We start from the raw sequence: 14,489 nt of genomic DNA, 5'->3' as shown, positions 1-14,489 counted from the left end.
CCCAATATCTGGCATAGCAGAAATAGTGTAATGAATCCCAAAGGTTTAATAATGCAGAATCTAAATGGAATCTTTTAAATTCACGACCAGTCACTGACCCACGGTCCACAGATTAAAGTGTGAAAGCTTTTTGAAAGATACCATAGTATTAAATCGAAAGCAAACTTGAGCTGCTAGATTCCAGAATTTCGACGTGATTTTTTTCCCTAGAAAGAATAAATCATATTTTGGTAATAAATGACGGTATTTCACGACGAAGTGGAAATAGAAGACTTTGAATATGACGAAGAAACGGAAATATATCACTATCCTTGTCCGTGTGGTGACAGATTTGAGATAACGAAGGTAAATGAAGGCTTTATTTTTGTACCATTTTTGTTCAGTCCCATATGCTCTATTTGGCGATGTATTTTTTGTTACTATCAATGCACATGCATATGGACACGAATGTTAGTTGTTACATGAAATGAACCGAAATTTTATGTCATTTTTTTCTCCCAACTTTCACTTTAATTATGTGTTGAGTGGGATTATTAATTATACTTTCTTTAAAAATAAACACAATTCATGTACAGATAATCCCCAATTCCGGCAAAATGGCAAATATCCGAAGCGAAGGCCGAATTTGGACGCGGACCGGGCGTCGGTGGTTTCGGACTTTCGGTACTGCCGCATAATGCATACGGAAGTCCTCACATGGCCATATCCATGTACTTATCAGGTTCAATTTTTCTTATACTTGTCCTTGGTCTTTACATTCCAGACTTCTCAGACTGTTCATGTTATTTCTTTAGTCGCTAGTCTCATCATTTTGTTTTTGTATTTAGATCTATTTGTATTTATTTTTAAAGAAAATATGAAAACAAAAAAATAGTTTTGAGTAGCTTCATAATTGAAGATGTGAATCTTTTTTTGAAAATAATGCATATATTACGTTATTACAATATGCATTTTTTTTGTATTCTTCTTCTCCTCCTCCTCCTCCTCCTTCTCCTCCTTCTTCCCAATAGGAAGCTCTTAGTGATGGGGAAGAAGTTGCAACATGTCCAAGCTGTTCGTTGATTCTAAAGGTCATTTATGACTTGGTAAGTATACCAGAGAATATACCTGCTGTAGGCCCTGATAAATATAAAAACAAGTCAGACTCAACACACACAAAAAGGAACACCCCTCCCCCAACAACAACAAAAAACAAAGACAACAGCAAGACCAGAAACAACAAAAAAAGAATCAAATTTTCTTCAATTGTAAACATTCATCTATTAAGAAAAATTATGATCTCTGTTATTAAGTCTCTTTGTTAAAGTCTTCATATTTTATTAACAATATATATTACCTTTATTTAATCAAATTATCTAAGCACATTAAAATAACATTGATTGAACCCCCCCCCCCTCGAAAAATTTAAATGTTCATACATGGAACCACCAGCAAGGAAAAGATTTACTTCATAATGGTTCATATATGTTACTCTTTCTGTCTTTGAATTTTGAAGACAAACAATCCATTACTTTGGGGTAATAATGGGGTTCTTATCACTTTTCAAGAATACCTTTAAATAGACTCCAAGCAAAACTCTAATTAAGTTCATCTATTTTTAACAAAGAGTATTATATATCGATATTTTTTCACATCTTTATAGGAGGACTTCATGGAGGGAGAAGAAGTAGCTGCACCATCAAAGACAGGACTTGAAAAGGTTTGACCCAGAAATGTGTCTTCTACAAAAACATCATGGATCGAGATGACCACTATCTGTGATGGTACATGTCACTTAGCTAACCGAAAGGTCTGACTAGGAAAGTATGAGAGAGTATCAAGTGTCTGTGTGGGTGTGTCTACTGATATTGAGCTAAACTGAAGCCTCATTCAGACATACACCCTATGCTGCTGTAAATCATCTTGAAAAGTTTCTGTGGCATTTAGAATCAAATGATATCTGCTCTAGATGTGTGTCACATATATGTACATATCATACCATATACATGTAGATCACAGTGTATGCATAGGGTCCTAGGTTGCACCAGCTATTTTTTGTTTGTATCCTGATTTGCATACATTTAATAATAGTCTGATACAAAATCTTTTTTATCATTTATTTCAGCAGGTATGAAGAGGATTTTAAAGTTGCAATTTAGAGGCCACTTTATTTTACAGATCAGCATATAAAGGACATGTGTATTTGAGATTATTCTCATTTGAACCTATTTTTTAATATACAAATGCAATAATGTTCAAACTTCAAAGTGTTATAGGAGGAATTAGCACATAATTCACAAGTTTAGAATTGTCTAAAACTGTATATTTCATGCTTCCACTTTGTGTTTAATTCTGCATTTTACAAAGTTGCTTGCTCTGACTCACTTTCAACAAGACGAGAAGAGAGTCCCATAAACAAATGCCAGCTACCAAAAACAAAATGCTGATAAATCTGTACATGTCTGTGTGACATGTTGGAGAGAAGTGGAGTGGATAATGCCACTCATGTTTCTGACCATTCCAAAACTTTTTGGTTTAATTCACGAATTAACTTTATTATAATTCCACTCAAATCACCTGTTAATCTGATAACTTGATGCGATACTGTTAATATGATAACTTGTTCAACAACTTTTTAATAGACTTCAGGCAGGGTATAGTTTTGCATCTCATAAAACCAAATTAATAAACAAAAATGTTTATGAGTAAAGTAAAGAGATAGAGCAAATGTTTAATTGTGTTGGCCCAATGATGAAATTTAGCATTTTATACCTGAAATTTGTATTGAAAAGTCATCATTTTTTTTAATTGAAAAAATGGATATTGTAATTTATTCATGCTTAGTTGCTTTTTAAGTGGATTTGTTGGGAGTTCTTTTAGAAAGTCAAAACAGAGCATTCATATAAGAGATTGTACTGTTTCATTCCCAAGTGCCTCACTTGTATATTATTTAACAATTTTCTTGAGTGTCATTTTTGTAATGCAGATGTGTGTGTGTAGAATGCATATTTGTTGAATGTAGAAAATCTGAAAAACTTTGAAATTGAATACTGATGATTGTTAAGTTTGAATGTGACGAAATGACAAGTAAATATATTGCTTGTAGAGTAATATATTACATTGACAAGACAGACTTCATAATTAGGTACAGTCTAGTCAGGGAGGCAAGACAGAATGACAGAGCACACTCTATATAGTCATTATAGTAAATAGATATTTAACTTTTATACCACAGTGCTATAAAAACAAAGTTTCCTGCTTTATGATCTTTACTTGTGTGAGATATTTATTATTGCAAGGGAATACATTGTTACACAATGTGCAATTTGAAGTTGTTTATACATGTACCTGTATACTGTCAAGTTATTAATGTATGTTAAGCATTATCATTATCTCCCTCCCTCCCTCCCTCACAGTTTTGAATCAATAGGAGTTAAACAAAAAATAATCAAGACAGGAAGAAGAGTGATGGGCTATATTTAAATGTTATTTGACATTGTAAGGTGTCTTCTTTCAAGACACATAGAGGTGAAGCAGTGAAAAGTCTTGAGCAATCTTTGTACGAAGAAAAAGAGATATTACCATCATGGTTGGAAAGTAATTTTTGCTTTTCTCAAATATGTTCATGAAATGCTTCTATTTAAATGATACATGTAGGTTGTGCTTCTAGTATTAGACTAGCATCCTGTTCAAAATTTTCCTTGCATGTTCTCTTTTTACACTTTTACGACAACACCAACAAAAATATTGAGCATTGTGAGCTCTTTACTTTGAAATATCAATTTCCGTTTACTAGTATTCTACATCGACACTTAATATGTTCAAATCTTTTTGTATTTTATTTCCTTTGGCAATTTATTATAATTATATTTTTATCCTTATTCTTGTCTTCCTCCTTCTATGCTGTCAATTGCACAAATGTTAACAGGCGTATTTTATGAATTGTATAAAGAATGTATATAGACGATTGCCTTTTAAAATGGTATTAATTTTATACTTAGTCGCAGAAATTATTACCAGTACTACCGGTACGTTCAATATGTATTGATTTTGAACTTCTTTTGAAGGTGTTTGATTTCTTTGTGAAGTGTCCATTTTGTTATCATAAAAAGTAGAGCATTTCTATTCTCCTTTATTTTTTTTAAACCTTTGATCATGTGACTGCGAAAAAATATCATTAAGGATTCCTTCCTAATGACCATTAAAAAAGGTAGGCCTACATTGCATACTTTACATCAGTGTGTAGTTCAATTGACTACTCTTTGAAACTAATGATGGTAAAGTTTCCTTTCTGCACATGTAGTTTTCTTTTCTATAGTTAGTAAAGCCATAATTGAGACAAGGAAAATGTTATGTAAAATTTATAATAATTACGTCTGAATCAGTGTCAATAAAATCATATTCCATGACATTCATGAATGTATGAACTTGTGCAATGTTTACATGCTTTAAAAGATTCAATGAATTCCTGCGATGTGCTTTATTATATATAGCTTTATAGTACATTTAGTATTATAGAAACAGAGAGGGAGAGAGAGAGAGAAAGAGAGAGAGAGAGAAAGAGAGAGAGAGAAGAGAGAGAACAGGTAAGGGTTGATTTTGATGACATGTGTTTTTACTTGTGATTAAGAATTTTTTGTTGAGGGTGAATTGAATTCTAGAATATGTTTTAAATTCTTGGGGATAAAACGAATCCATTTCAATTCTATAGACATTACTACTGAACTCTCAAAATGACAAAAATAATAAGGGCATGACAGTTCATTATTCTTATTGAAATTTATTTTCATTTCAGTAGATTCATTACCCAAAATAAAATAATCTTATTTCTTTCATGATTCAAAATTCTTACATCACAAACGTTTTAACAGCACAACTCATTCATAAAACAATTTTGAAGGAAAAAATTATTGAACAAGACTCTGTTTATTAATAAAACATGAATTGAACAAAATGTTTACAACAATCTCTTCATAACATGGAGGCTACAAAAAAGTCATTAAATTAAAGTAAAATTTAAAAAAAATGCAATATGCTAAAAGAGGAATATCTTCTATATGAAATGAATACTGACGTTTCAAATACTTTAATAATATAACATATATTTTGACAATCTAAATTCAGTGTAAGTCACAATTTAAAAAAATTGTGATTTACTTTTTATTTTGTATTGGAAAATTTTAAAGCACTGATTTTCAACACATCAATTCCCATTTAATATTAATGGATTTTTTTTTAGTTGTAGTTGATAGTGGTATCAGAATATGTAGTTATCATCATCAAGTCGAGCAAGAAATTTCTTCCTATGAGAACACATTTATTCTGATGGGTCATGAAAGTCAACTGAAAACGATATCATCTTCAGTATACGGAAGTGAGAGATGATCCTGTTGACACTTCCGGTCGTTTCAACCTAAATTTTGAGTCACTTAGATTTAGATACGTTGTGATAAATTTGGGGAAGTCTATCTACAAGACAAGCTATAGGAAGATTGCTTGGTAGAGTCCCTGCACCCTGAATGGGATGTACCGACATAAAGAGTCATACATGTATTAAAATAAATCATTTGTATATTACTCTATATCGGAAGGGATTTGTTTACATGTTCCATGGACTAGACAGGAAAGAGTCAGTAAGGTTCAGATATGTTGTGATAAATTCTGGAAAGTCTCTTTTCATGACCAGCTGCAGGAAGATGTTTGCAGACACCCTCAATCTCTTGGTAGCATCCCCATGGCCTGAGCGGGAAGCACCTTGGGCATCAGCAAGGAAGGCTTGGGTGAGTTCAATGACGAGCTGTCTAGTGACGGGTTGCTTGTTGTCTTCGAGGCAAGTCCCGTGGCGTATCCACTGCCAAACCTGATGAATGAGAAAAACGATTATGAATTTAAAGCCCTACTGCACTACTTATAGCTACTTGCGCCCTCTATATAGCAAACAAAACCTAATCGGTGACCATTGGTCCCCCATTATGCCCTTTTTCTTATGTTAATTGAGAGCTGATTTGATGAGATAACCACCTGTCCAGTAACCTCACAGGGAGGTCTTATCCCTCCATGCCAAACTAGTGCAGAGAGAATTTTAAAGCAAGTTGATATCTAAAATGTTGGTATGACAGAAGAGAACACTGATGGTGGTGTCAACCACTTGTAGGAACCTGAAAGGGTTGACTGACAGAATTTGCTTAAAATATTATTGATCTAAACTGCACAATAATTATGATAGCATGCATGTAAGTTGAGAGGTTATTAATTTTGTGTGAGATAGATAAATGATTACTGGCCTGGCGCACTATAAGCATTTTCTAAATATTCCTATGCTTTAAAATTACTAGTGACTTGACCCATACCCTATGATTTTTTTTCAAGAATAATTGCCAGGGTGGGAAGGAAGGGGGGATGATTGCTTTGGTTCTCCAGTTACTCATTTTAATTTCTTCCTTATATAAGTGCTAGAGACATACTGACCTGTGATCTTGATATTTCAGCTGTAGCAGAGTCTTCAACTGAACCAGCATGGGGAAAATGACCTCTTCCTGAAGGAGAGAAATATATGATAATCATGCTCTTTTATTTATAACAAAAATATTATAATTTATTAGGTTTTTACTTTTTATCCTAGGGATAGTAAGCTGCATTAGATTAGAAAAAGAGACTAGAAAATAATGAATGCAAGGTCAGGCGACAATACAAATTTTCTGAGAGAGACAAAGAGAGAGAGAGAAAAAAAAAGAGGAAGGGGATAATGATTGATAAAGGAAGAGGATGTATGTACCTAAGAGCTAACAAATTCTATGTCTGACTAGATCAACAAACCAATATGGAGAAAGAAACATAAATAAAAGCTGTTGAAAGTATAATCAAACTCACCAATGAGCCAAGAGTCTATAAAGAGGATGCCCACAGCAATGTTAGTCTTCAGGCCACTCAATGTGACTCCTCCCTGTATGGATATGAAGAAACAAAGAAACAAATATCAAGTTGTCTGTTTCATTGACAAATTGGTCAATTATCCAAATATCAAGTGAAATGATAACAAAGTAATGAGTGACATATCAATGAGTTGTGACATTTTATTGTCCAGGTCTTACCATTGTTTGAACGTTCTTTATATCCAATCATAGGAGGCCATTGAAAGGCATTAACTTATTTATTACATATTCTCTTTGATAAAAATTGAGCCATTATGTCTCTTGATTGACATTTTGAGCACAAACTTGATTTCTAAAACAAAAATAAAACTTTTAAATATGACAGCCTGCAAAATACTATCTTTCAACATTCGACACTACAACGATGGAGAAGAAGCAGTCTAAAAGACATGTGCCTAGATTCAATTGTGTGATTAGAATACAATAATTTTTTTGCTAACTTACTGACGGCATGAGAAGTAGGTCTCTGGCTTGAACTTTGACATCCGACCTCAGGACAGCAAGCTGGTTGGGAGAAGGGGCAAATTTAGCCCATACCTGCATAGCAAGATACAGAATCAAATGTTATCTAGACAAATCTCAAACCAGACCTGCCATAAAAATATGGTTACATTTATTTTGTAATAAATTTCATGACATGGGCCCATTTCATAAATCATTCAATACAAGAGTACGGTACGTGCTATGACAAAGCTGTTGCATGCTTTATTAGGCAACAAATTTGTGAGTTATTAGTTGGTAGTTGTTTTATAGTAGGAATTCATACAAGTAAATGTATGGCAAGGCCAATATCATTGTCATTATGTTGTCACAAATAGTATATGTCAATTCCATCCTTTGAGCAAAAGAAAAAGAACAGTTAACATCAGCAATTTAATTTTAGATACAGGAATATCCTTGTAAACAAAGCAATGTAGGATGTATCATTGGCTATTGGACTGTTGGAACAAAAGGATTAGACGCATATCCTTCATGACATATCTATTTTCTAAGAGCATTTTAAAGACTGCTATAATCTTGTACCTGTTGCATGGGCTGTAGCAGTCCAATGTCATACACCATGAAACCATCCACACCAGCCTTGATTTCACTCAGTTTAGCTCTGAAATAATGACATGACATATCAATAAACAATATTATAATACAACAACAACAGTAGCAACTCACCATAGAAACCATCACCCTTGGATGGTTACTCATAGGCCCAAATTCACAAAGGAGGTTTAAATTTAACCCATGGTTTAAACCCTCATTTACATACCGTAACCCATGGTTTAAAATTAGCGCAAATTAAGAATACTTTGCTTTGCACGTGTCTAATATTGGACCTCTGACCATGTCGCGCTTATTATGTGCTAATTCTAGACCATGGGTTATATAAATGAAGATTTAAACCATGGGTTAAATTTAAAACTCCTTTATGAATTCGGGCCATATTGTCCTTCTCCAGGGAGGAATTTTTGGAAAGGCCTCTTGACTACATGCAGTGGCAAATGTTTCTGTATCCTTGTAGTTATATCCTCAAATACAACAGTGTCTCACCTGCATGCTTTCTCCACTCCTGCACTGTACTCTGGGCCTTTCTTAGATGGGAGCAAGAGGGCGCTCATGCCCCCTGTAGCATGGCAGCCTCGTTGATGACAGGTCTTTATCGTCAAGACCAGGTAGCTCTTCAAGAAGTGCCTCTCCATGTTCACATACTTGTGACGATCCGGTAGCACGAAATCAGGCCTATGACCTAGAACAGAAAGCAAGAACAAATCACTGCAAGGTCAAGCTATTGGAACGGTTTGTAGAGAATTCTGAGGATAAGAGGACGACTTGTTCTCACAATAGCATAAGATTTACCCGTGTAATATTTTGCTTAATAAAGAAGGGGAACCCTACTGTCACTATGAACATGACGGACAAAGAAAGCGAACAAAATATACAGTTCCTCATTCTACCCTCAACAATTGCTGTGGTAGACAAAGGAACATCCCTCCACTGCTATTATGTAAAAATGTGTAGAACAGGTGTCACATGCATATTCACCTGTGCTACTTATTTTTACATAATAGCAGTGAAGGGATGTTTCTTTGTCTACCACAGCAATTGTTAAGGGTAGAATGAGGAACTGTTTATTTTGTCCGCTTTCTTTGTCCGTCATGTTCATAGTGTGTTAACTTATGTAATGGATTTTACATTTTACATTTGTTGAGACCAAACACAATCCTATATCTAATATTCCAATATCATCACCCCAAGGGATTGAGAAACATTAATGTGACCCCCCTAATGCCAAACCCCACAACTCACCAAATTTATTGACAAAAGAGGCAGAGTAGTCCCAAAGGCCACAGTTTAGCCCTGCCGAATGCTTCCTAAGCTCGTACAAGATCTCATGCATTTCAAAGGCTGCTAGGATATTCTCAATGAGTACTGTTGCTTTCACACAGCCTAGGGGAAGACCAAGCTATATGTATGAGAAGGGAAGAGGAAAAAAAAGAGGTGCTATTGTAAAGAAGTAGTAGCAACAGATGGGAATTATGTTCTAATTGACTTGGAGTGATATCAAGCCCTCTTGTTCAGTTCAATAAAGGACTTAAGCTTCTTAAAGGCCACTGATAAGTTCACAAGTACAATTCCTTGAGATGCTAGAGCACCACAATTGAGGCCATTGTAAAACTGGATTGTAGAGTGCTGGGATTGTCTACTCTGATAGACATGAGCGCTTTTAAAATACAAGAACCCACTAATGTTATATCACTTAAATGCTGATCATGACTTCAAACAGTCATGTTGCCTCTGGCATAATATCACTTCAATTCTCACCTTCACCTCAGCCCATGTAAATATCTTGTCCCACAGTCTGGCTTCTCGGTATCCTTCAATCTGTAATGAATTAAAAGAAATAAAATCATGGAAAATGAGAAATGACCTATGACCCCATGCTATGAGAGCCACGTAAACAGCCATGTGCATAAATGAATAAGACCAAAACTTTTGGCAACATGAAAAATAGTGAAATGATTATTCTTGATTCACAATTAACCAAGGTGGTCTAGATTAGATTAGCTATGAAACTATCTTGCTTCCTCAATACACTACATTGACTCTTTATTAAAAACCCTTTCAGTGCTTTGGCTTGAATAGTCAGCGATGTTTTAGTATTTGCCAAGTTTTATTCTTGAAGCATAACAATAGCATAGAAATACAGTCAAACATGCTTTAGTGACCACCTGTCTTCAAAGACCACCTGTCTACTAAGGCCACATTTGTTGTTTCCCTTGAAAATGGTTTCTCATTGAAACCTGTACTAAAGAAACCTGTCTACAAAGACCACCTGTCTACAAAGGCCACTTTTTGTGTTTCCCTTGGGTGGTCGCTATAGACAGGTTTGACTGTAACATGAAATGTAATTTAATAATATGTAACTTGGTGAAACAAATAAGGGGATAGCTGGAAAAAATTATCTAAACCAAAATTTACCTAATAATGCATACCTAATAATGCTTGCCCTAAACATCGGTGATACAGAAATTGTTGTCATACATTATACATGATTAAACTACCTTTGACAAATAGAAGAATGGCCCACTCTCTCTATCCAATAGAATCTTTGCATTGTGGAACATTAGGAGACCAAAGTCAAATAAAGGACCTGGAACTTCTTTCCCATTCACCTGTAGAAATGTGTGGAAAAATAGCATGTGGAAACACATTTAATACAGAATAAATGAAATGTGGTGTGAGGATTTGCCAAGTATAATGATTTATGAATGAAACTGTAGTACTGATCAGAATCATGGACATCCAAAGTGCATACAAAATGCAATCAAGGCTTTGATGTGGGCTTATGCGCATCTCACCAGTGCATTTATCCACTTTCACACTTGGGAAGATTACACTTTACATCATCATAACAAAATATCTAAACGATGCTGAAGATTTAAGACTTCGTAATTCAAAGGTCATGCATATTCTTGGGCAAGGATAATTATTTGGTTTCTATTCAGTATTTCATAAATCTCATGCATCAAAGACATTGAAAAGATAATTGAACTATAATTTTTTTATTAGTAAAACTTGAAGATGTTGAAAATGGGCTAAACAATCATTATTGATACGATTTAACATGTTGAAATTTTACAAAAATGTCACAAGAAACAAACTTCCAGATATTTCATATTCCTGGAATTTCATCACATAAAAACACAGAACTCTGGCAAAGACATTTGTACATTCATTTATGACTCAAAAGTATCCCATCCTGATAAAATACTTAATAATAAAGATGATGGGAATCTTAACTCACTATCATGTTGTGTTCGACCATATTCCATGCTCTAGGTCTAAGCATCAGTATGGGTGCATGTTGAATGGGAGGTACGCCAGGTATCTGGTTGTGCACTGCTCTGTACACGTTGTAAAGCCCTTCAATCTGTGTGCGCCTTGTTGGACAGTGCCCGTCATCAAAGTCAGTCTAAAACAAAATCCATTTAACATTCTCAATTATTAAATTGACATATGATTAGATATGATTAGATTTTTTGAATTGCATGTCATGTAATTGCTTCTAATAAATTTCTGTTTATAACGAATCATCTGTTAACCATATTTGCAATCCTTAATTTCTGATGCAAAATCAAAGTTAAGGAATCGCAGTATTTCTAAACCAACAAATTCATTTCTCTAAGTATTACCAAGTTTCAGCCTACTGTTCTACTTTTGGATTACTCAGTGTAAGTTTAATCACACAAGTTTTATTCTGAATGCTAGAATTTGTGTATCAAATATCAGTTTCAGTTTCAGTTTCAGTTTATTTTCATATTTCTCACATGTTGTATAGTACATCATTATATATAGCATGTTACATTTTGAACTCATTTTAGGATGCGTTTATACAAACAAAAAAAGAATGATACATAAGACTAAGTTGAATAAGGGAAGAAATATGATGGAGCCTAAAGAGAAAGCAATGCTTGTAGGTCATAGGCTCCGGAAGTTACAACAATGACATAGTCTTGTGTATATTAAAAAAAAAAAAAAAAAACGTAATTTAATTAAGTTAAACTTATTATGAAGAAAAATAAACAATATTCATACACTTAGCAATATTTGTATAACATTTTCACTACCCGTACGCAATGGAAATTCACAATTCACAGGGTAACAACAGCAAACTAAAAGAAACATTCAGTTTGAACATCAACAGTAATTATTAAAAGTAACATCATGCTTCTTCTACCATTAAAGCGTAATATGACCCCCCCCCCCCCCCAATACAGATGCAATATTTTGATCAATCATTACCGGTAATATAAATTATAACTAGTGGTATATTTACACCTTTTATTTGATTTTTTACCTGAATGCCTTGAGCAGAAGACTGCAAGGACCTTGTGAAATGTTGGATGTTCGCAGGAGACACATCACCAAGGTCCACATGCCTGTTGACAAGGCGTCTAGGAACAGGGTCCACAGTCCAAGTCCCCTGCTGGATGTGCAGGGTGTCTGTTCTGAAGTCCGGCTGGGCATTGGTTGCATCCAACTCTAACTTCCTCTGTATCCTCTCTCTCAAGATCTGTCATCAAATTAAAATTCCAAAGAATAGGTCTAAAGTATACCATGATGGTTATAGTGTACCCATTCATTAGAAATTAGGCAATCATGATATATACCTAATATTAAATTAGTCCTACTTGTATTAATGTCCCTGTCTGCTTTCCTTTTTTCCCTGCATATAATGTTTTTTTTTTAAATGTTTTTGCTATTTGATATTATTAATTGACTTTCCCCCAAAACCAAAATTGCACCTAAAAGAAGAAGAAGGGGGAAAAATAGTTTTCTTGTCACTGAATTGTTAACCTGTCACACCAAATATGAGATAACTTGGAATAAATCCTTTTGGAAATAAATCCTTTTGAAAAAGGAAATCATTGGTAAAGAAAATAAAATTCCTAAATAAAACCAAACCCCAAAAGCAAGACACAGGAGAATGGATAAAGGAAGAAGATCTGACCTGATCAACCTTGTTGTCAAACTCAATGACCATGTCAGCAACAAATCTGATGGCTTGCGGAGTTAGAAGAGTGGAATACGCCCTCTCTTGACCACTGCATGGTGGCATCAATTCCACATCATTGTTCAGCACCTGGGTAAAAGAAGGAGAGAGAGAGAAAAAAAGAAACAGTGATTTAACTTATCCTTTTATTCTACGAAGTACGAACATTTGAATATGACTTATGAGTAAGCTTGGGTTGTATTATTTGATTTGATTTGATTTGATATGGTTTATTGATTTAAAAAAAATGTACATTCATAGCACCTAGAGGCTGAAACAAATTGAATTTACAAGAGATTGATACAAAACATAACATTAAAAATCAATTTTGGTAAAAATGAACATTAGATTAAAAAATATAAATGGCAATTCAATGAATACTCAAGGATATGATGAAACAAAAGAAAGAGAATCAAGAGAAGAGATTGAAACGGATGACTATTAAGTCGTAATATTAATCTAATATTATGAACAATCTTTCAGGATTATTTAAGAGTAGATCTATATGACTAGATCTATGACATTCCATATTGGCATTGCCTAGATCTAGACTCTAGATAATACTAGGTCTGGGTAAATGACAAATAAACATGTGGGTCCTGCAGCCTAGTCCTGCTATAGCCAGCATCAGCATGCAACTCTGACCAGGTTAGCCTTAGCCTAGGTAAATGAGTGAATACAACTACAAGCGGCAAAATAAATCTAGTTCTGAAAGAAATTAAAGTTACCATTTAATTTTAATGTTAAACATGAATTAAGATTAAGAATGAATGCTTATTGTTTAATACCATTAAATGACTAGATTCATCATATTCATAACAAACATGTAACAGTTCAAAATACAACATGGTTTTATATGGTATTTTATATGGTATTTTATATGGTATTTTAAATGGCACAGACTTTCTTTCATTCAAAGAGGAAACAGTAAACATGAAACCCAGACGAAGCAGAACAGTGATGCACCTTTGTCTCTGATGATCTAATCCTGCTTGATGCTCCACAATCTTGAACTTGAAGTGATATTGGACATGATGCTCCGCCAGCATTTGTAGCAAGATGCTTCCTGATAACATCTAAGCGGGATGAACAATCAACAGTTCTACTGATACATCGTTCCTTCTCCAACATTCTGCCTTCCATTTTATATTGGCTTCACGAAATTCCCGGTGACACCATCACCACTTTTCAAGCAGAAACAAACATGTCTTTGGTAGAAGTTAGCAGCCTAATACTGCGCACTCAATAGTGTGTGATCTCTGATTGGTAGAGCTACTTGTAACTTAGCGATTACATTACATGTCCCTACGATAAAATGAATGATATCACTCTAAGCTCAATCATTAATTACCTCTTCATTTTTTACAAATTCTGTTGAAAGGCATGCCCCCAGGCCACTTGAAAGGAATCAAAAGCGTAAATTTATTTGACAAAAGGCGATGAAAGAAACAATATAGAATAGAAAGAGAGAGAGACAGAGAGAGGGGGAGAGGCAGAGACAGATCAGAGAGTGAGTGAGAGAGAGAGAGAGA

The 14,489-nt window shown here is 34.4% G+C and overlaps 1 protein-coding gene and 1 long non-coding RNA gene across 2 annotated transcripts; one reads left to right on the top strand and one right to left on the bottom strand.

Moving 5' to 3' along the window:
* The first annotated feature begins 150 nt into the window (after window positions 1–150).
* LOC105445742 lies at window positions 151–4,402 on the top strand. The gene is made up of 3 exons (XR_004063363.1): window positions 151–345; window positions 1,011–1,085; window positions 1,643–4,402. It is a non-coding gene; the product is annotated as an uncharacterized LOC105445742 (long non-coding RNA).
* A 341-nt stretch (window positions 4,403–4,743) lies between these two features.
* On the bottom strand, window positions 4,744–14,188 carry LOC577637 (malate synthase, glyoxysomal). The gene is made up of 13 exons (XM_011682857.2): window positions 13,924–14,188; window positions 12,916–13,047; window positions 12,262–12,477; window positions 11,209–11,376; window positions 10,466–10,576; window positions 9,726–9,785; window positions 9,210–9,366; window positions 8,454–8,649; window positions 7,935–8,013; window positions 7,356–7,448; window positions 6,850–6,922; window positions 6,448–6,515; window positions 4,744–5,839 (listed from the first exon to the last, which is right to left on the bottom strand). The coding sequence occupies exons 1-13, from the start codon at window positions 14,098–14,100 to the stop codon at window positions 5,579–5,581; spliced, it is 1,791 nt and encodes a 596-aa protein (XP_011681159.1). The 5' UTR covers window positions 14,101–14,188; the 3' UTR covers window positions 4,744–5,578.
* Window positions 14,189–14,489: the final 301 nt, after the last annotated feature.

This window comes from Strongylocentrotus purpuratus, unplaced genomic scaffold (assembly GCF_000002235.5).
Source record: "Strongylocentrotus purpuratus isolate Spur 01 unplaced genomic scaffold, Spur_5.0 spur5_scaffold_11, whole genome shotgun sequence".
Lineage (NCBI taxonomy): Eukaryota > Metazoa > Echinodermata > Echinoidea > Camarodonta > Strongylocentrotidae > Strongylocentrotus > Strongylocentrotus purpuratus.
The sequence above is the reverse complement of the archived record's forward strand: the minus strand, read 5'-3'. Positions and strand labels throughout refer to the sequence as shown.